The following is a 22,223-nucleotide window of genomic DNA, read 5'->3' on the forward strand; positions in this document are numbered from 1 at the left end:
CTATGGGATTTGTGTAGCGTTACCAAGACAATGCACAGTCAAGAGGCTCCTCTTCACGCCTCTTCAGAGGATGTTGGGAACGCGAGCAGAGAAAAAGTATAACCCAGAAACAAGCCTAGGTAATGAAGGGTCAATTAAGCCTGTCCCCCCTTGCGCACAATACACATATGTAACGTGGAAACATTTCACCAGACAGTGAAAGGCACTCTTATAAAAATAAAAACACACAATCAATTAAGATGGAACATTGGGACAGAAATGCAAAGGGTGCTCGATTAAGTAGTCCACAGAGTTGGATAAAAAATGCAAAGATCAAGAAACGAGTACAAAGTTCAAATCCAGAAAACAGGAAGTAGCAAAAAAAGGTAAAACGATGGTCTTCCGCCTTTTGTGACTTTACGCCACGTAGAAAGGCACGGTGCAGGTCAAGGGAGAGGTTACTAGCACTTCACCCTGACCCGTAGTCTCCAGGGAAAGGGTCGAAGGACATAAAATGACAAGTCAGTCCGACATTAGAAGAATAAGGAAACGTGAATCACAGCGCATTGGACGGTAAGACCAGAAATATTTTGCTTAACCAAAATTTTTAACACAAGGCACAACAAAACAAACATCAAAATAAAATAACATACGAAAGAAAAACAAAGAAATTGAGCAGCCTGCGAGTTTTGTACATTGGCGTGTCAAATATATATAGATGAATTACAGAAGAATATGTAAAAACTTTGATGAGATTGCATACAAAGTACTGTTTCATATGAACTTACAGAGCATTAATGGGGGTTAACATTTAATTTCTTATAATTTACAATCAAAACCAGAAAAAGCTTATATGAAGTGACTGTCCCAATCACATTTCACAAAGTTAGATCTGTAATACAAATAAACAAATTAAGGAATTTATTTATCAATCATGTATTGATAATCCACCCCTAACAAAAACATTTTGTCCCAAAAATGAATGTTATATGGTGCCATGCCATATCACATTTGTATTAATTAATTCATTATTATAATTGTTATTATTTTTAAATGGGCAGTTGTCCTTTTAACTCATGTTTATAGCATATTATTCACAAATTTAATACTTGTATAGCATTCGCTCATCTAACACAGTTGCAGTTCACTATAGTACACCGGAACATTCAGTTTCAGCACAAAATAGTCCAATAGTAGAGTCATATATCATAAACACATGAGTCTTCAGTTTGTGTTTTAAGTAGAAACCAAAATGTGTCACAATATTTACTAGCCCACTGTTTATAATTATACATCAACAGCTTTCAGATCCAACATTGTTTGGCTTATTTTCATGTCAATAATATTCATTCAAAAAAAAAAAAATGCAATGATTTACTAAAAAGGAAAAAAAAAAAAAATAGAATTCCTGTATCTAAAGTGTAATGAATACAGTAAGTGGAGTAGCTAATGTATTCTATGTTGAGCATGATTCACATGTTATTCAACAATTTTGTGATTCTGCTGTAACCGAAAATGGTTTCAGTCATTTGCCAAACCAAGTTCATTTGTTAGCTGAATGCAGACAATACAGATTTTTGCATTCAGATTGTTGTGTGATGTGATCTGTCATATGGTGTGACACCATGTCTTATGGTGAGAGTTTCAGAATGAAAAAAATAAGGATTTTGTAATTTATCATAACCTCATCAACGTGACAGATGAGGAATAGTACCAGCAACGGTCACATCATTTATGGTACTCTTTTTAGAAGGTTTTCCATATTGAAAGAATTTGATTAAAGTCTTTCCATGTGTGAAAGAAGCAGGATAATTTAACTTGCATTATCGCCTGCGTGTAGGTGCGCAGTGTGTAAGAGTGCTTTTCAGTGTGCGTTTGCAAGAGAGTATGTGAGAGTGTGTGTGTGTGGGTGAGGGCCTGTCTGCCCCTCTCTCGCCCCCGGTCTCTCCTTCCCTCTGCAAACTGAGATTAACTGAATGCCTGTAAAAATGAATAGACTAAGAGACGCACATATTATTAGGCAGTAATGGCTTTGTTTGCAAACATAGACTAATATAAACATTCATTATTAATTTACGTACTATTAATTGTAGCTTACTGAAGATCCTAACGACTTTTCAAGGAAAATAACACTTTCACTTGTAAAACATATTGAGCAAGGGCTGAAACATTAAATCATATTCAATCTCAGTATAGTCATAATTCTTATATAATCACCCTAACAATATAAATTTGAAGCTCATAAGCATGTTTCCATAATTATTAGCATCCATTTTTAACACATTTTTATTGATAAGTAATACTGAACACTTCACTAGTATAATTATCAGTGACACTCACTGTTCTGTCCCTTTAGAGGTAGATCAGAGCTTATTTTTCAACACTCTTCGTTGATCAGCGTTTAACCGCAAACATCTCTGTCTCTCCAAAAGGCTCATTATCGGAAATATCTCAATCTATGTCTCCTCAACCGTTATGACTCGGCTCAGGAGCTCATAAAAGTTATATTACCATTAAATACAGTGTATTGGGGTCTATGGAATCAATAATATTTTATACTAATAACTGTTTTTTGTCCCGTTATATTAGCTGTACTGCTCGGGCTCAAAGAAGCTCATGACAGTTTATAAACAAACATATAATTTACAGACAAACAAACAAACAAACAAACATTTATGTTTTTAGCGCTTTTTTCTCTTGTGTCATATATCTATTTAATTCTTGTGTATTTTCTTGCTTTGTGCTTATAAATTTACATATATTAAGAGCTCTGTATATACTAAAAACATTCAAGATGGTAACCACAGCATATGCTTTTAAACAAAGACAGTGACAAACAAACACATAACATTTACCTTTCCCAGGTCTCTAGAGATCTCTGTTATTTATTTATCTCTCTCTCTCTCTGTCAACACTCAACACTCTATCAAAACTTCCTGTTAAGCTTTACGTTAACAGATACTATTCTAACAACTCTTCTCAGCACACGTCTGTGCTAATTAGAGTAGTTCATTCTATGCAGCAATATTGCACAGCAATAATGTACATATATCAAATTCAACCATTTCTAATAACATTTACATACATGCAATCACCTCTCTCCTGGGAATCAAACATCACAAACCCTTTCAACACTGACACACTCATACATGTGACAATAATAATTTACACAAAATGATCATAGGTACCTCTATGTTGCACAGCCATCATTTTAATATTTTAACAAAAATGGAGATCTCAGACATTACTTAAACACAGACTGTAAACAGACAACACAAAACATATACCCCGCTAGTCCTGTTTTAGGATAGCTCCCTCGTCTCTCCGTCAGTTACAGTGGCGTTCTGCACTAAGCGTTTTTCTCCGAGTGAGAATCAATCTCCGCTGTATACAGTCAAGGATAGAGTGTCTCAACTTACGCTCATGGAACAAAGAGACGGATTTGGTTCCTTATGACCTTCTGTTAGACAGACAGGTGTCCAAATCTTTTCCCCTTTATCTCTTATTACTCTTTTCTTAGGCCTTTTTGGCGCACGCTCTCTCTCAGGCGTCGCTCTTATTATATTTCTCTTTAGCGCACGCTTCACTCTCTGGCGTCGCTCTTATTATATTTCTCAGTTTTCTCTGTTTCTCATATTCTGTTATCAAGTCTAACGTCGTGCTTTCTAGATCGCACCTTATGACGTGTCCCGTCTTTAACGCCCGGGAGATGAAACATACAACATACATTAGACAGACAGTTAACATACAATTATTTTATTGTAATTTACTTGAATTTTGGTTAATTTACTTGAATTTAGGCGTCTAGACGCTAAAAAATGCTCATCAAGTATTTCATTAAATTTGACCAATTGATTTCAATTTATATTGTTATACACATATTTCTAAATATGTATATATCTTTCTTTAAATCATAGCGCTCGTCTGCTTGTTTTACAATTACAATTACAATTACAATTACAAATACAATTAAATTACAAATACACTTAGTGGTTATATTGTCTTTTATGAAGGTTTTAATTTTCTTTTTAACCTCTAAGGCAATGACATCTTTGTGACCAAGAAAACACAAAATTTCTCTTTCAATAGTTAAATTGAAAAAGATTTTATGCTCACCTTTCCTTCAGCATTGAAGTGGATTGTCTGTTCTTCCGCCACAGGATGTCACAGCTGTTTGTCTCTAATCGTTACTGCGTATGGGCTCTTTATCGTGCCCCACGTTATGGGCGCCAAAATGTCGTTCGTAATCTGACGACTCTTGGCCTCCCTTAAAGGGAAGCCTTGGGCTAGCTTAAAATAGACTCTTAAAAATTATCTAGTCATGCATCGATGTAAAGTTCTAAATTCAAAAGAAAGAAGATAAAAACATCAGACGAGTGCCTTGAGTTAAAGAAAGGAGAAGACGAGTCGTTCCGAAGTTCTAAGTTAATCTTTTATTGTCTTGAAGTCAGCCAGATTCAGTCAGAAGGATTCAGTCTTCTGATCATACAAAGCAATACACACACTTTTATACAGTATTTGGGTGAACAAAGGTGGGGGCTTTTGGCACACCTGTTCTTCACTTGGGCACTCTTCTCGTGAGAGAAAGCTAAGTCAGCAACGTCTGGGTGAACAACGGTGGGGGCTTTTGGCACAAGTCAGACAAAACCAAGGTCGCCTCCACCAGCACCTCGCGCCTTGGTACAGACTGTACAGGCCTCAGAGAAAGGGTCAGACACCTGTTTTAACAGAACTCTGACTTTTTATCCAAATATATTATTATAAAGGTAATATAGCATATATTGATCACCAATTTAGGGCCCACAACACACAAAAAAAATGGACAGCACGAGAGTAACCTCTAACGCCCACATGTTTACCAGACGCGCCTGCACTCGGAGAGTCAGATTCTGCCGGGGAGTCAAAATTCAGTTTTTATCCAAGCCGTCCACTCAGCTCAGAGGGCCACTTTAAATGTGCGATTCATGCTGATATCCAGCTGCTCCAAATACTTTGTTGTCCTGAGGAGCCCTGGATTATGCTTTAAGTTTATTTGGGTGAGTAAAGCATGTGTGAAGCTCGTTAGCCCGTAAACTAAAAATATATTATATTAGCTTCAAAAAAGAACGTTAAAAAATTATATATAAAAAAACATTTATATAGTTCTAAAATAAAGGCATATCGCGTCATACCGCATATCACGGTGTTGAGCCACCATGTAAAACCGCCTGGGAAAATTCTTTTACCGGGACAGCCCTATTTGGAACATGAAACAATCTGCTTAAATGTTAAAAAACATGTAAATAGCAGTTAAAGCAAAGAAAAAGTAAAAAAAAAATGGATCATAGAAACCTATGCCACTTGTTCCTGAAAATGTTTTATGGGGGGGTCTGAACAAATACTGCCTGAAAAGTCCAAATTATTATGTGGAATAATAGTTCATTTAAAACGAATAAATTTATGAATTGTTGTACTTTTTCTACATCAAATAATTAAAAGTAACTACGTAACTTTTACTCAAAGTACATTTTAAATTGAGTACTTTTTTTTCTACTTTTACTCAAGTAGATTTTTAGATGGGTACTTTCACTTAATTACAATTTTTCAGTACTTTTTCCACCTCTGTCAGGGTGTACACTTCAGACATTTTAGTGAACTGAAATCTTTCAATACTTAGTGTTTTGCTGTCTGTAGTCTTTTTAACCTGAAAATTTAATTCATATTCTACCAAAAAACAAAAACAGTATTTTAACTTTAATGTTATCATCATATTGATTCAATGCATGAATATATTTAATTCATTTGTCTAAAAACAATTTTGGTTTTAAAATGTCCATCCCCTGAGGGTTTTAAAATGTTAGACAGTAAACATAAATTTGCTATTAATTTCGCACATTGCATCTCGTAGTGTTCAGATTTGATATGCAAGTTAGTTTTGTTTAAAATATTGATTAAATCACAATAATCACAAATTTACTGTAAAGTCTGAAAGGTTAATTTTGGTGTTTTATGTTATTTTAAACTATGTAATTTTTTTTTTTTTACAAAGTCTTAAAAAATCTTACATTTAATTTCCCCATACCTGCAGATACCAAATTTAAGTAAGTTTTCTGTAGAACTTCTCATATATGAGCACCTAATTCCTCACTACTAAAGCCACCAATTTTATAAAACATTAGACTTGTTTTTTTATTACATAGATCTTAGCACTTGCGACTCACTGGCCCTAGACCGTCCAACCTGATAAAGCAAGCTTAACACATTATTTTGTGCAGCAGAGAGACAGACCCAAAAAGCCCAAAGGAAACATACCAAGTGCAATGCTCAAGTCACCTCAATGCAGTACCCACCCACGTGTCTCACACGTGGTCGAGTTTTTTGGCCTACATATTCTCTGTCTTAACTTAGTTATAGGAACTTAGTTCACATTAACAACTCACAAATACAGCTACAAACGACAAAAGTATACAATAGACCACAACAATCAATGCCTAAAGTACAGCTGTTCAACAAAGATCACTCATTTATATGCCTACAGTACAACAGGGCAGCCAAAACATTAAGTACACACAAAAACTCACTGGCAACCCTTTATTGTGAATTAGTTTCACGTTGAAGGACAGCCTTTAAAAAGGCTTTTTTTTTATTAGATACGACCAGAGGTGGAAAGTAACGAATTACATTTACTCACGTTACTGTAATCAATTTGTAATTTTTAAAGTAGTTTTTAAAATAGATAATTTTACTTTTAGTCAAGTTCATTTTGACAAGTAATTTACTTCACTGCATTGGAAAACTCCCCGTTACTGAGTAAAAAATAAAATTCTGAAAAAAATAAGTGTCTGAATTTTTAAAAAATAATTGAACCGATACGCAACGCGATTTGTTCCGGATTTTCATAAATGCCCAATCCATATGTCTGACACTCACATCCACACTAAACCCCTCCTCTCTCCCACCGCTCTTCTGTGTGCTGCAGCTGCGGACACTTTTATATTCTTATATATTTACTAATATATATATATATATATATATATATATATATATATATATATATATATATATATATAAGGATTTAGTACATACTTATTCATTTTGATTTGTTGATCCACAATGTCTCTGGGATATCACTGGACACGGTATTCCTCACAAAAATATAAACATTTCAACACAAAATACACAGAAATCTGTAAAAAAAATCATCTAAGGAATTATTTGTCAGATTAAAAATGTGTTTACAGATTTCTGTGTATTTTGTGTCAAAATGTTTATATTTTGAGGAATACAGTGTCCAGTGATCATTACATAAAATATAATAATAAGTGGGGTTTAACTGTTTGGATGACCTGACTTCCTTTCAACTCATAAGAAAGGCACCAGCAATACTGTTTAATTATAGTTATGCACATAAAAAGTTATGTTCTCAATTTATTACGTTTATATTTTAAACGATTTTTGTTGCACACAAATATATTTCAGTTCAATTAAAATCAGCAGAAGGTGCACGCAGACACACGGGGGGCAGAAGCCATTTTAAACAGCTTTGATTGGTAAGAACCTCTGTCAATCAGATAAGATTCCTATAGCAACTTAAAAACACAGACTAATTATTTGAAATAGCTGCTGTTTTTTATTTGAGTTAATTTATAAAATATATGCTTATAGTTTACAATAGCTATAATAAATATTTCCTTATTAAATATTATGTAATGATGTACATGCACCTATTGTCACCTCTTCTCTGAAGGGCCTCACTGCACACCACTGCCATCTTCTAAACCCTATGTAGTTGTGGTTATGTTCAATTTTGAAGGACTTACTAAATATATACCTGCTGACTTTTACAAACAATTACTGACTATTACTTACAACTTTTAATGTTTAAATCTACGCTTAAATATAAAGCCATTTTATATTTTTATTTTTGCCTCAATATGACTTTAGTTTAACACAGAAAGATTACTTAAAGTCTTGGACTTAACATGTCCCAGGCTTTGTTTTGACTCAGACTCGACTTAGACTTGACTACAATACTACTATTGTATTTACTATTAAGTACTTATCGTACCATAAAATAAAGTGCTTTCTCCCATTAAATGCCGCTTCAGCTCCTGTCACAACATTTCTGCTGTATTAATCAGGACTTGGCTATTACAAAACATTAACTTTGTTCTCCTTTGAACACTATTTGGTAGAACAATTTGTGTGCTCAGGGTCATTGTCTTGCTGCATGACCCATGTTTTTAAAGATTCAAGTGTGTGGAGAAAATTAAACACTGATTTGAGCGGGGGTTTGAACCTGCAACCCGCCACTCATAGTGGCAGCGCTTTAGACCGCTGGACCATTCGGCACTTACAACCATTTTTGTACCACTTTCTGGGAGGCACAGAACATTCTAGAAAAGTTCATACATGATGTAATAATTTCCTTGTTTCTGCCTAACCATATAAAATGTGACCAAAAGGTTGAGGTAATTTTCTTAATTTTAGGCTGCCTTGGTCTTATAAAAGTAGAAGTGAAACAAACATAAGCAAGAAGTAAACCTTATGATCACTCAGGATGCTGCAAATTAGAGGAAGTATCAAAGCACACAAGCAAACTTTTATGTTGTTAGTTCTGTCAGTAAAGCGAGATGCAAGTCAGATCCAGTTGTGGTCTTGATTACTTATGCCAGCCTTACACCTAACTATTTTCAAGCAATTTCACTGTCGCAGACAAATTTCCAGAGTCGGGATAAAATCATGAGCGTCTTGCTAGAGTCGAGCTGCAGTCGAGATGTGGTAGCGTCATCTGGATCGTTCAGTGTAAGGTAGTTACGACTGAAAGTTTTAGTCAGTCGGGTTTGCGTCCTGGCGCTCCGATAAAATCAACCGTGTTTTAAAAAAAAAGTTGAGTCTCTAATTATATTATTTGTTATTTAATATGTAATATATATTGTATGTAAACTCCACCAGAAGTAGGACAGGAAAAAATCTCAGAAAAAATCGAGTTGCAGTCTTGCAGTTAGTCATCCCCAGTCTTTGAAAAACTTTAGCCTGTGTCTATTCTGTGATGAAAAAATCTGGGTCTAGTCTTTAGATGTGAGTGTGTCTCAGTCTGTTAAAAGTCTTTTCAGAGTATTTTCAAAGTCATGTAGTGTATGGACAGCTTTACATATGAAAATGTGAATCAGCTTTGGTTATGCCATTATACACTTCCATAAACCTGTTAAGTGAAGATCAGACTTGAATAGATCCCTGTTCTTTAAATAATACAGGCTCGACCAACTCAAACCTGATTGCCATCCCATTTACCTCTAGTTTCACATTTAAGTTATCTACTAATCTTAAAGCTTGACATATTTTCCATACATATGTAATATTGTATAATCCTCAATAAATAAATGTCTATGTGTGTCTAAGGAACAAGACCATAAGCAGAAATAACTACAACACAACTATTTTGAACACACCAACCCAGTAACAACAAATATACAATATTACGCACAAGTTTGGGCATCCATGGCTTCTTCCAAAAATGGTCTCAGTCCTTCATGAATATGACAATGAGTCCAATGTTTTTTGGTCAGTAGGTTTTTTTTTATATATATATTTCTACTTACATTTTAATGACATACTTTTATTGCAGATAAACCAAATGAAACAATAAAAATATTAGACATGGATATTTATTTATGGAAAATAAATATCTGTCAACATTTAAAAGAAGAGTTGTTCATCAAAAATCAGTCTAGAAAAGTTTATGAAACCAACTGTAAAGAGTTTGGACACCAATCCACAAGTTCTAAAGGAAGATGTCAGGACTGTCTTTGAGTTGAATCTCAAGAGAATTTAGGCCATGCAGCAAGACAACAACCTCAAACACACAAGTCAGTCTACCAAGGAAGGGATAAAGAATAAAAAGGTACTGTTTTGGAAAAGTCCTGATCCTAATCCAGTAAAAATGTTGTAGATGAAGTGGATTCAGAAGTTCGTATGTGGAATCCCACCAACAGAACAGACCTGAATCTGTTTTGCACAGGCTAAAAAAAAGTCAATGTACAGGACTAATCAACAGTTAATGAAGATATTGAGCTGCAGTCATTGCTGCATGAGTGGGGTGGTTCACACCAGATACACACTTAAAGGTTTTTGTGCTTTTAACACAAATCAATATAAATGTCTTTCTGACTTTCCTCAAAAAATAAATAACGAGGTCTAAACTATTTGTCTACTTTGTTAGGTTAATTTCTTCTTAGTAACATTTAGGACTTCTGATGACATTTTAGGTCAACTTTGTGCATTTAGCAGCAAAAATGCACTAAATCATTAATGCATTAATATTGTTTTCAACTCACTGATGATTTAAATATTCTTGTTTCCTATTTCTTACTAAATAGAAAGAAGGGGAAATGAATTCCGAACTTGCAAAAGCAACTCAAAGCCTCACAACATCTGAAGGCATGAGAAACCAAACCAAGCTTGTGATGCAGCCATACGCAAATTGGGAGGAATACCTGACTCCTGCACCACTCTCTATAGCCATACTGGGAGAACTGGTCTTCATCTCCTCCAAAGAGGATTTCTCCATCAACAAAAACCCACCCAAGGACGGCTACAAGCACATCAGATACCCAGACTCATTCCGCGCCTGTCTCATGCAAGTGTGCAACTCTGGCTGGTGGGCTTTTAATGAAGCCCACAAGAACATGGATCAGATTCGGCTCCACACCATGACGGTTCCAGACTACATGAAGAACGCTGTGAAGATTCTGTTCCAGGGAAATGATGAAGTTCAACTTCTCCTTCCTATTCAGCTAAAGAACATTCAGGACATTGCAGACAAATGTCTTAAACTGGCTGAATCAACAGAGCAGCGTTTCACTGATGTCATTCGTGTTATCGAAGAGATACTGGAAGCATGTATAAATGCTCAAATTTTCTATGGGGAGGAGCTCGAGAAAATGAAAAAAACAATAAAGGAAAACGAAGCGAGAGAAGAGACAGAAAAAAAAATAAATGAACAAATGAATGCGGCAGTACAGGACATAGAGAAGGAACTTCAGGAAGCACAAAATAATTACACCAAAGCACTGAATTCCTTACCTACTGGATGGAAAGCTGAGGTGGCAGACTTTGCTCACGCCATAATAAATGGTGTTTCCACTTTGTTCAGAGGCCTGTCTTCACAAGGAGAAAATCCACAAGCCAAAGGTCAAGAATGTGCTGCAAATATGACTGATATAATACGGATTTACTGCACATCTGAAGAAATCCTGACATATGCAGATAAAATTGAGACATATGTTCAAGAGGACAAAATAGATTGGAAAAACCTGTATGATCAGAAGAACAAAGAGTCATATTCAGGTTATATTGAAAAACAGCTCTGCAGAATCAAAGACAGTTTGACAAAAGTTCCACAATGCCAACCAAAGGATGATGCTCAAAAATTGTGTACAGAGGGCATTAACATCTGCACTGAACTGGCAAAATATGCACCAGAAGAAAAACGTGAGGAAGCCAAAACAGAAGAGCTGATTGAGAGCATCCGATGTTTTACAAAACAAGCCAGAATATTTGACAGCAAAAGCAAAGATTACACAAAGTCTCATCCACTGTCTCAGCAACCACCTATGATGAACACAATACATTCAAATAGAACATCTTGGTTCCGTGTAGAGCAGACCCGAGCTCAGATGAATAAAGCCAGAGAAAACTACGAGAAGAGTATGGAGAACATGAGGGAGAACCAACGGGATCTGACTAAAATCCTGATCAGCATGAGAAACTGTGAGCTCAAAGAGAAAGACTTCAACAAAACCATAAAGATGCTGGGTAAAGGGATGGAGGCGATGGGGAAGGTGAATCAGCAGTGGAAGAAGATGGTGCGGTTCTTTCAGACGGTGTCCAACATTGTAAGCTGTAAACTGAACAAACCTCTGGAAAATTTTGTCTCCACAGCTGGGACAGTTCAATCTTTCTCCTACAACTCAAAGCTCTTCACCAAAGATCTGCTCTACACACAGGTCTTTGAAGCCAGTAACGTAGCCAGCCTCGTCCACATGATCTCAGCAACCTACACTGACGTCTCTGAGAAGTATCTGATGGATAGTGTTGGCTTACTGGGTACCATGTTGACAATGGAGAAGGAAAAGCCAGAGTTTAAAGAGAAACTTCAGAATTTACGCGACTCATGTGATCAAGCTGAGGAACACATCTTAGAGCTTGTCTTAAAAAATAAGGCTGAGTTTGAAGAGAAGGTCGATGCAAGACTGGAGAAGATCGATAAAGAGCTGCTGGCTATTCTTCCCAAACCTGCTCCACAAGAGATGAAGAGAATTCAAGAAGATGTTGAAAGTGGATTTAATGAGCAGGTGGAAAATCAGTACTGTTAAAAATGCTGATTAATTCTCAGCAATGCTAATGCAGCAAATGCACATAATAAAATATGTGATAATAACTTAGTATAATTTGCAATAATTTAGGTTACTTAGTTTTCTGCTTGCATGAACAATAAAAATATAGTCCTTAATTGCTACTATTTATGCTACATTTACTATGAAAATTTATATTGGGAAAAAAATAATGTTTGAACTAGGGGTGTCACGATTCTCTAAATCCTCGATTCGATTTTATTTCCGATTTGAGGGTCACGATTCGATTCAATTCTCGATTTTCTTTTTTATTGTATATTTACATTTTATTATTTTATGCCTCATAAAATTTAAATAATATATTATTTATTATTATTATTATTATTATTATTATTATTATTTATTAATATATATATGGTAATGCCATCTAGTGACTTTTTTGGTAGCAACAGTGTGCACTATTAAAACTGCAACGTGCAAAATAAAATAAAAAAAATAAAAAAATAGGAACAATTAAAGCCTTAACAAACTGAACTCTATCCTACTATAACAGTTAAACATGAAAAATAAGACTCGGTCCCTGAGAATTACAATTTTTTTTCTTTAAGAAAGATATATTATTAACTTTATCTGAGAGAAAGTTGTTTTTTTAATTCAATGGAAAGCAACAGGTGTAGTCAATCATAAGTTTAAGATTTTTAATCCACCTGACTGTGATCTATAGTCAGTGTTCTCAAGTCACACTGACACACGCATTTCAGCGAGTTCACACGCTCTCACCTGCGCGCACCCACCCCTCCGTTAGATACAGATACAAAACCTGCGCGCACCCCAACCCCCCCCTCCCCCGTTGCACAGATAAAAAAACAGTGATCACACTCCCGCCGACACTCAAAACTTGAGAGCCCTTATTTTAATTCTATAAGTCCGTTTTCAGTTTCTCCTCCGTGGCTGAAAGGCAGCTGTCTCTCACACAGCAGAACTGAAGGCGGGCTCTCTCTATTTAAATGAATAGGATGCGCTGTGTTGGTGCTGCCCCATTTGCGTAGCGCGCTGCGCCATTTGCGTAGCGCGCGCGGGAGGGATCGTCGATTCTCGTTTTGACTTCGATACTCGAGACCATGACCTCATTTCGATCGATTTCGATAAAATATCGAGATCGTGACACCCCTAGTTTGAACACAGGTTTGTTGAACTGTGCTTTAGTTCAAGCATGTAAAATCTCCTATCCGAACCTTACCAAGTTCCTCCACCATGACAAAATTGACTGTGATTGTGTGGCAGATTTAATATAATTAAATGTATTGTGACAAATTAAATAATATAATCTGACTAAAATATTCACATATACCAAGGCTAAGATTCTCTAATCTTTTCCAATAAAATTAATAGTATGAATGCTAGCATGTTTCTCTTCTGTTTATTAATACATTCTTTGGGTCTTATCTTACACCCTGCAAGGTGCATCATGATGTCCATTGCTATCTTTTTTAAAGATACTTGCGGACTGACAGTTTGAGCGTTTGGTGTCCCGCTTTGTTTAATTGTTTTCTTCTGCAGTAGTGTATATTGGCTGTATATGAGTAGTGAGTAGTGCCTTGGTGTATTTTTGGAGGAGTATTGGGTGACACGATCGCATGATGTATGTAAGGGATCGCTTGATATATGAAATTGAGCACGTGTTCCCCTCTCTTGTTCTGTCCTTTCATCAGCTTTCTGCTTCTGCAGTAGACTGTATCTCCGTCTTTGGTGGATAGATAGTTGGGTCCATTTACATTTATACACCACACAGGATCTTTTTTGTTTAAACACACTCGGTGTGGGGCAGGTGCCACTTTTGTGTTTTTGTTTAGGTTACTTTATGGGTTAGGTAGTTTAGGTGTGTTGTTTTCTTTGGCACTGTTCATAATCCACCAAAGATCTGAGTAAGCAGAAGTTATTGTTTTTTTTTGTTTTTTTTTGGTTGTGCACTGTATGGGTTTATGACCATTGTAAACATTGGCCATTGTCGTTGTCTGTATTGCTGTTTATTCTTTCAGTAAATATATTATCATTTATACCAAATTTTCTGCTTCAGTCCATTCTTTTTTTTTTATTTTTGATTACTTCCTCCTTTAACCCCTAGAGCTAACTACATAATTTAAAATAAAAAGGGGAAACATAACAACAATAAAAATAATACTAAATAGAAAGAGTATTGCTGTTCCCATAAAAAATTACCTGCCCATGCACCTTCACAGCACGAACAAAAAGGTCAACTTTAGTATTGTTGTTGTTTCTAAATGAATATGTGTGTGTTTTTATTATTTGCATTATTTGTGGTTTAAAAGCACTGCATCTTTTTCGCTAATTTGAACATTTCTCTTTTTTTCTGCAAATAAACGCTCTAAATTACAATATTTGTATTTGGAATTTGAGAGAAATGTTGTCTGTAGTTTATAGAATAAAACCACAATGTTAATTTTACTCAAACGTATACCTAAAAATAGCAAAATCAGAGAAACTGATTATTTTGTGTTCCCTTAATTTTTTTCCAGAGCTGTAAATATACATATGTAAAGTAATAGCACCTGAGTAATTTGCGGATCAAAACAACCGAAACCTGCTAAATGAGGTGGTCTCGGTCCGGTGTTATGATGATTTGTCCTACCTTGTCAAAATTTTCTACCGTGGCACAGAATGATAGATTATCTCTGTCGATCTAAGCTACCTTGTCGAAAAATACTACCATATGTTTTGTGTTACTGTTTCTATTTGATAATACTCCATGCATTGAAACTATAGGTCAGAAAATTTGATAGGCTAAATATTATCATAAAACAGTACTCCCTTCATTAAAACTAAAGGTAGGATAATTTTATAGGCTAAATATATTCATAAAACAGTACTCTCTTTATTAAAACTATAGGTAGGATACTTTAATATAGGCTAAATATGGTTATAAAACAGTACTCCCTTTATTAAAACCATAGGTATGATAATTTGATAGGCTAAATATATTCATAAAACAGAACTCCCTTCATTAAAACCATAGGTAAGATACTTTGATAGACTAAATATATTCATAAAACTGTACTCTCTTCATTAAAACCATAGGTAGGGTAATTTTATAGGCTAAATATATTCATTAAACAGTACTCTCTTCATTAAAACCATGGGTAGGATCATTTGATAGGCTAAATATATTCATAAAACAGTACTCCCTTCATTAAAACCATAGGTAGGATAATTTAATAGGCTAAATATATTCATAAAACAGAACTCTCTTCATTAAAACTATAGGTAGGATAATTGAATAGGCAAAATATATTCATAAAACAGAACTCTCTTCATTAAAACCATAGGTAGGGTAATTTAATACGCAAAATATATTCATAAAACAGTACTCCTTCATTAAAACCATAGGTAGGATAATTTAATAGGCAAAATATATTCATAAAACAGTACTCCTTCATTAAAACCATTGGTAGGATAATTTTATAGGCTAAATATATTCATAAAACAGTACTCCCTTCATTGAAACCATAGGTAGGATAATTTGATAGGCTCAATATAATCATAAAACAGTACTCCCTTCAATAAAACCACAGGTAGGATACTTTGATAGGCTAAATATAATCATAAAACAGTACTCCCTTCAATAAAACCACAGGTAAGATACTTTGATAGGCTAAATATAATCATAAAACAGTACTCCCTTCAATAAAACCATGGGTAGGATAATTAAATAGGCTAAATATAATCATGAAAGACATTATGTTATGTAGCCTAATGTAAGCTGGTGTTAGATTATTTATGACTATATAGACTACAAAGTATTTCAACATGTTAAAATTTACACCATGCCAGTTAATATTTCAAATCATTGTAAAATAATTTATAATGTGAGAGATCATTCCCAATAAATGTGCACAAAATGTACTTTACCTGTGTTGGACTTTTAATATATTCTACATAAGCACTTACATTACTTACATTAATTCTTATTCGTTTAGCAAAGGGGTTCAACACTAAGCGCAAATAGAGAATGTAATAATGCATCCCCTTGTCTTGTACCACGCTCAAAGGGAAAGAAATCTGAACAATGTCCATTTACTCTTAGGCCCCGTCCACACGAAGCTGTATATTTTTACAGACAGCGTTTTCAGTCACTGAAAATGAAGGTTTTTGAAAGGTGGAGATTTTTTTAAACTTTGCTTTTAGTGGAGCCGTGTAGCCGCTTTTTGTACAGCATTAGCTTTAGAGATCGGGAGGGGACTCTTTTCGGCGCAACAACAGCGAACTCCAACCATTTACAGCATATTTACACCCAGTTGATCCAACTAATGAACTAACTGCCCTCTCTGACTCAACAGCGCAGAATTACCCAGAACCCGCTTTAAATGCTGTAACACATTTGACCAGTAGCTGAGAGGAGTGATAGTGGGGTGTTTGTTGTTTTACACGCTGCTTTATCGGTATAAGCTTTAATTATACTATTCCAACACCACCCTGGATATACTGAGAGACCAGCTACAAACTTAAAATTCATCAATTACTGTTAATGGAGCCCCTCTGGATTTTACAGCTGGGTTGATTAATTTTATTATGCAGTGAAAAAATAATATGTTTAATTTAAATCAGTTTAATTTATTGGTACTCTCACATTATCTAACACAGCGGAGGTAATGTTACTGAAATGCGCTGCGTGCAGTTTTTTCAGATCCTCCTGTCCGGAGGTACAAACCTCACTGTGAATGGAGATTCTGGTCCAGGCCTGGACCAACAAGCACCTGCTGGGACAATGTTGTAAAGTAGTTGTTACTGAGGAGTGACGAGAAAACGTCCAAATCCCTTTTCGTTTCAGCGTTTTTGAGTGGTATGGCGTTTTTGTGTAGACGGGGATATTTCTGAAAACTCTGCTCGTGTGGACAAAGATATTTTTAAGAACGTAGGCAAAAACCTCAGTTTTTAAAAATATCCGGATTTGTGTGGATGGGGCCTTACAGAGACGGGGTTTTTTATTAAATGTTTTAATCCATTTAATTAATGTATCATTAAAGCCCATATAGCCAGATTGGTCTGTTTTTATAAGTTCCCTGCTATATTTTTGTATTCTATTTGCTATGATGGAGGTCAGGATCTACACAAAGTGGGCTTATTGGGCGATAAGACATACACCCTATTCTTCAATGATTAGGACCCCCACAGGACCACCACAGAGAAGGGCCTTTTCAGAGAGGCTGATCATTCTCAGCACTGCAGTGACACTGGAATGGTGGTGTGTGTGTAAGTGTGTGTTGTGCTGGTATGAGTGGATCAGATACATCAGTGCTGCTGGAGTGTTTAAACACATCGGTGTCACTGCTGGACTGAGAATAGTCCACCAACCAGAAACATCTAGTCAACAGTGTCCTTTGAGCACTGATGAAGGACTAGAGGAACACAAGCTGTGCAGCAACAGATGAGCTATCATCTCTGACTTTACACTAACAAGGTAGACCACCCAGATAGAAATGAATAATAGAGATTGGACAGTGTTTAACAACAACAGAAACACTGTAGTGTCCATATGTACCAGTACAACACACACTCATATGCCCGAAGGAGTATTTGATGGTATGTTGGTGATATTTTATAATGACACATTTTTAAAACATATATAATACACCAAAGCATCACTAAACAGTTTGATTAATACATAAAACACTACATTCTTTGATCACCTTACCAAAATTGATTCAAAATATAATGTAGTCATTGCTACACAACTCACCTTTATATTCAAGCAATAAACAGGCTATCCTCTTTTTTTGTAACAAACATGAATTATGTTTCTTAATAAGAATTACCTCCACTTCCGCATTTTTTTCTCTCATATGATCCTTCATTTCCTATTGGACCAGTGATGGAGATGATCTTTCTTTACATGCTGATCTAAACAAAAAACTGTAATGTAAATACTTTGGGTTTAAGGGTGATTTTCTATTAATACTTCTTTTCCAAACACAACCCTATTCTCAAAAAAGTTTGGATGCTCTGCTAAATGTACATAAAATGTACCAATAACAGACCGTCAGCAGAACCTGCATCTTTTTTTTCCCTTACGTTAGGCAGTAGACTAGTACTAGTAGTTAGTCAAACTTTTAGCTTGCTAACTAACGGTAGTACTTAATTGTACTACTGTTATTATTTTTTTAGCTAAATTGAATTTAGATTGTTGTATTAATGATGTCGTGTTCTGCTGGTTAATTGCTCTAACAGACATTCTAGACAAAGTTCTTTGCAGTTTTTTCGGTAAGTTTGCTGGCTGTTTTTTCCGTCCACTCTTGTGTCTGTTTGCATTTTATTTTATTAATTATCAAGTCCTTAGGCTAACCATTTAAGCTTGGTTACATTATAAAGCTAGCTTAATGTGTTAGCTAACATTAGTGTAGTTATCTAACTAGCTATATTCGCTAGACTCTGTATAATTAATATTTGTACTTGGTCAGTGGCCTCACCATCACCGGGTGCGTGCGGCAAGCTGACCCAGATAGCAGGCTCTGCCTGATACCCGCTGATGTACAGCAGCACTGGCTTAGACTCTTAGTAGTTCCCAAAATTCAGAGGAGCTCTGCAGGAGGAAGAGCTTTCTCTTATAAAGCTCCCCAACTCTAGAATAACCTTCCCGAATATGTTTGGGACACAGTCTCAATCTTTAAGTCTAGGCTATAAACTTACTTGTTTAGTTTAGCTTTTGGTAATTAATAATTTTCCCTTTAGATAAGGCTGCAGATCCAGGGGTTCATGGACATAGGGAATTGTGGTAAAGTGAGATGCTGGTGCTGTTGTTCTTCCACTGCACACGGTCACTCAGGTTTGTGGACGGTGGAGTGGTTGGATGCCGGTGTTTCAGGGTGCCTCTGTGTCTATGTTACCTTCTGGCTCTCTCCCTTTAGTTAGGCTGTTTTATCCAGATCTGCCGGAGTCATTACATAGTCACACTCTGATAATGTTTTATATTCTATGTTTTACATAAATCCAGTTAAAACTAATTCCATCTCTCTGCCTTCCTCCGAGTTACTGACTGCCCACTGACACCACAGATCAGCTGCCCACCATACATCTTACTCTCCACTACAGATTACAACTAAGGATATAACTATGGATGTATAAAGACTATTTTTAAATAATTCTTTTATTGACCAACAACAATACAAAGACCCATAACATAAAAATGGCTCACTTGTTTCATAATTTTCAAACCCCACCCACCCGCACCTCCCACTTCAACCAAACCTATCCACCCCTCCCACACACAAATTTGATTTGATTCTGCATAATCGGTGCAGAATTTGGTCAAATTTGGTTCACACTCAATAAGTGGAGGGGGCTACTCCTATGTATTCAGCCTAGAAATGAGAGATTGCTATTGGGGGAGTTCGGGGTTGAACTGGACTATTCGGTAACGTCAGTTCGTCTCAGCATCTTACCGTGCTGTAGATATGATATGATATCCGGTCTGCTCCACTCTGCAGCCTGTGAGCTACTGTGTGAGCTCTGTGGAGGCAGCCCTCAGGGGCGGGGTTATTTAAATGAGTAGGCTGTCTCTCCACAGTCTTCCTCCCTCCACTGGTCTATACTGCGCAGACTCGGGTTTCAGGATCACAAACATGGAGGAAGATTTTGGCTTAATTTTCATTGAATGAATGGGAACGGTGACACGGCGTCCATCTTTTTTACAGTCTCTGATAAAGAATGTCAAAGCCAGAACCTCAGCATTTTATAATAATCTTTTTTTCCCTAATTTTTCCCAATTTCCCTCAGCCAATTACCCACCCCTTCATTAGGACTCCCCCCTATCACTAGTAATGCCCCAACACACCAGGATGGTGAAGACAGTTAGTATGAGTTAAATAATTTTGACATTATTACATCCTGCATTTATTTACATTGTGTACAAAAATGGTTCTTTACCTTAAATAAATCTTTCTTTAAGGGTACCCAATGTATTTTATGTAGAATCACTCAGTATTACTTATTAGGAACTAGGAATGAAATGCTTGAAGTTTATTTTATTGCAATATATGTCCTGACAATATATTGTGACACATAACTGGAAATGAACAAAGCAACATTAATGGAGGTAAATATTTTGAGAACAAACACCACAACAATACAATGTCCTCCAGTATTGACCGGGCACAGCCAGGTGTCCTCAACTGGGAACTTCATCTGCATTAAAGTTTGTAATAGAAAACATTAGTTATGGTTCTAAATTGCATAAGTTATGATCAGTACTTTATGTGTAAGTGCATTAACTTTCTGAGGCATCAAAACTGTCCAGCAACTAAAGAAGAAGCAACCACTGCAGGCATCTGTAAAACAGCAATTAGTATAATAAAAATGAAAGAATCTCAAAATAACTACACCCTTAAACCCTACTTGCCTCATATTGTTCAATCAGATGGTGCAGGTATGCATCAATCCCCTACATTTAAATGATAACTGTTAATACACAAATAAACAATTTGGTCCAGTAAGTAAAAATCTCTTCTAGGATTTTGTTCCAACTGCCTGGCCTCTTTGAATAGGTCGATTCAGCAGCAAAAGTGTCCAGCCAGGTTGGAACTAAATCCTGAGAAGAACTGTTTAAAAAAGTATTTACCTCATTGTTGTCCTCTAAAGACCAGAGTCTCATTACTGAAAGTAAATATGTAATTATTAGCATCATCATATCAGTTATCTGCTGATAAACAAGGCCAAAACAGGGCCAACAGGGCAACATAAAACAAACCAAGAGGCCAAGAGGTCTCATGAAAGCAACAAAAAGGAAAATAAATAGGGTGGACACGATATTCTAAACAGTGCTAATATAAGATTTATTTAACAAATATGTTTAAAATAATCAAGGACTGTGGGAGAACCAATAGGAAGCAGTATTTACACCAAGGAAGCAGTATGGACATGGTACTACAACACAGCCTCATTCGTAAGATGTTCAGTGTAAAAATTAAACCTAGGGGTTTGATAATTCTTATGGCTTGATCCAAAACAAAAAAACTTAAAACACAATTCATCAAGCCACATTACTTTCATTAAAATGGTACTGATTTGGTTTTGTGTTTAAAATTGAGTTGTATTTAAAGTGATACAATGCTCTAATATGATTGTTTACGGTCGAATTCTGCAACTGCAGCCCTCGATGCATTAAATATCTTGCATTTTCCTAGGTTATTTTGTAAGTTTGTTAAATGGCAAACTTAAGACCAACAGGTCAAACACAGGCTTATATAAAAGAAACCTCCATTAACAAAAACAAACTGGTGTATTATACCAAACTGTTGTCAAATGTACCAACTGGTTAAAATCTGAGCTTTGGAACTATGACACCTTCTTCTTGAATGCTTCTTTCAGTGTTTGAGCTGCAGGCTTTTGATCTACTGTGGTTGCTTGGTCATGTTTTTTGTCATTCGCTTGTTTTGAAGCTAAATGTATAACTAAGCACCGTCATAAATGTGGGTCTGTGCACTCTTCTGAACACTTGTTTTAGGAGGAAGACTGCTGAAAACAAGGAGACAAGATGCTGCTGTCGGCTGGCTGACAGGACATTGACCTTTCTAATTTGTTTCCTGCTTGGCTTCTTCTTTGTGGCTTTAAATGGCCAATGTTGTATTTGTTTTTCAGGATAGCTCCTTCAGGATTCTTTAATGTGACAAGTTTGCCACAGATTGACTGAACAACATATGGACCAGAAAAACATGGTTCTATTTCTCCGCCTTGCTTTCCTCGCTTCCTCATATTCAGTTGAAAGTATTCCATCTCCATCATTATACTCAACATTTTGGTACTTCTTATGCACTTTTCTGGCATATGCTTCTTTTTGTTTTCCTTGAAAAACAGTCAAGAAATGTTACCACGATTAATGAATTAGTGAATCAGAAGACC

At 35.9% G+C, this 22,223-nt stretch overlaps 1 protein-coding gene across 1 annotated transcript; it reads left to right on the forward strand.

Annotated features, from left to right (window-relative positions):
• Nucleotides 1-10,349: 10,349 nt before the first annotated feature.
• On the forward strand, nucleotides 10,350-12,472 carry LOC125799310 (uncharacterized). The gene has a single exon (XM_049475763.1). It carries the CDS (start codon nucleotides 10,350-10,352, stop codon nucleotides 12,333-12,335), a length of 1,986 nt encoding a protein of 661 aa, XP_049331720.1. The 3' UTR covers nucleotides 12,336-12,472.
• Nucleotides 12,473-22,223: the final 9,751 nt, after the last annotated feature.

This window comes from Astyanax mexicanus, chromosome 3 (assembly GCF_023375975.1).
Source record: "Astyanax mexicanus isolate ESR-SI-001 chromosome 3, AstMex3_surface, whole genome shotgun sequence".
NCBI classification, from domain to species: domain Eukaryota; kingdom Metazoa; phylum Chordata; class Actinopteri; order Characiformes; family Acestrorhamphidae; genus Astyanax; species Astyanax mexicanus.

What these genes read in the sequence shown, in the direction of transcription:
- LOC125799310 (XM_049475763.1), top strand. Translation starts at nt 10,350, where the DNA reads ATGAATTCCGAACTTGCAAAAGCAACTCAAAGCCTCACAACATCTGAA.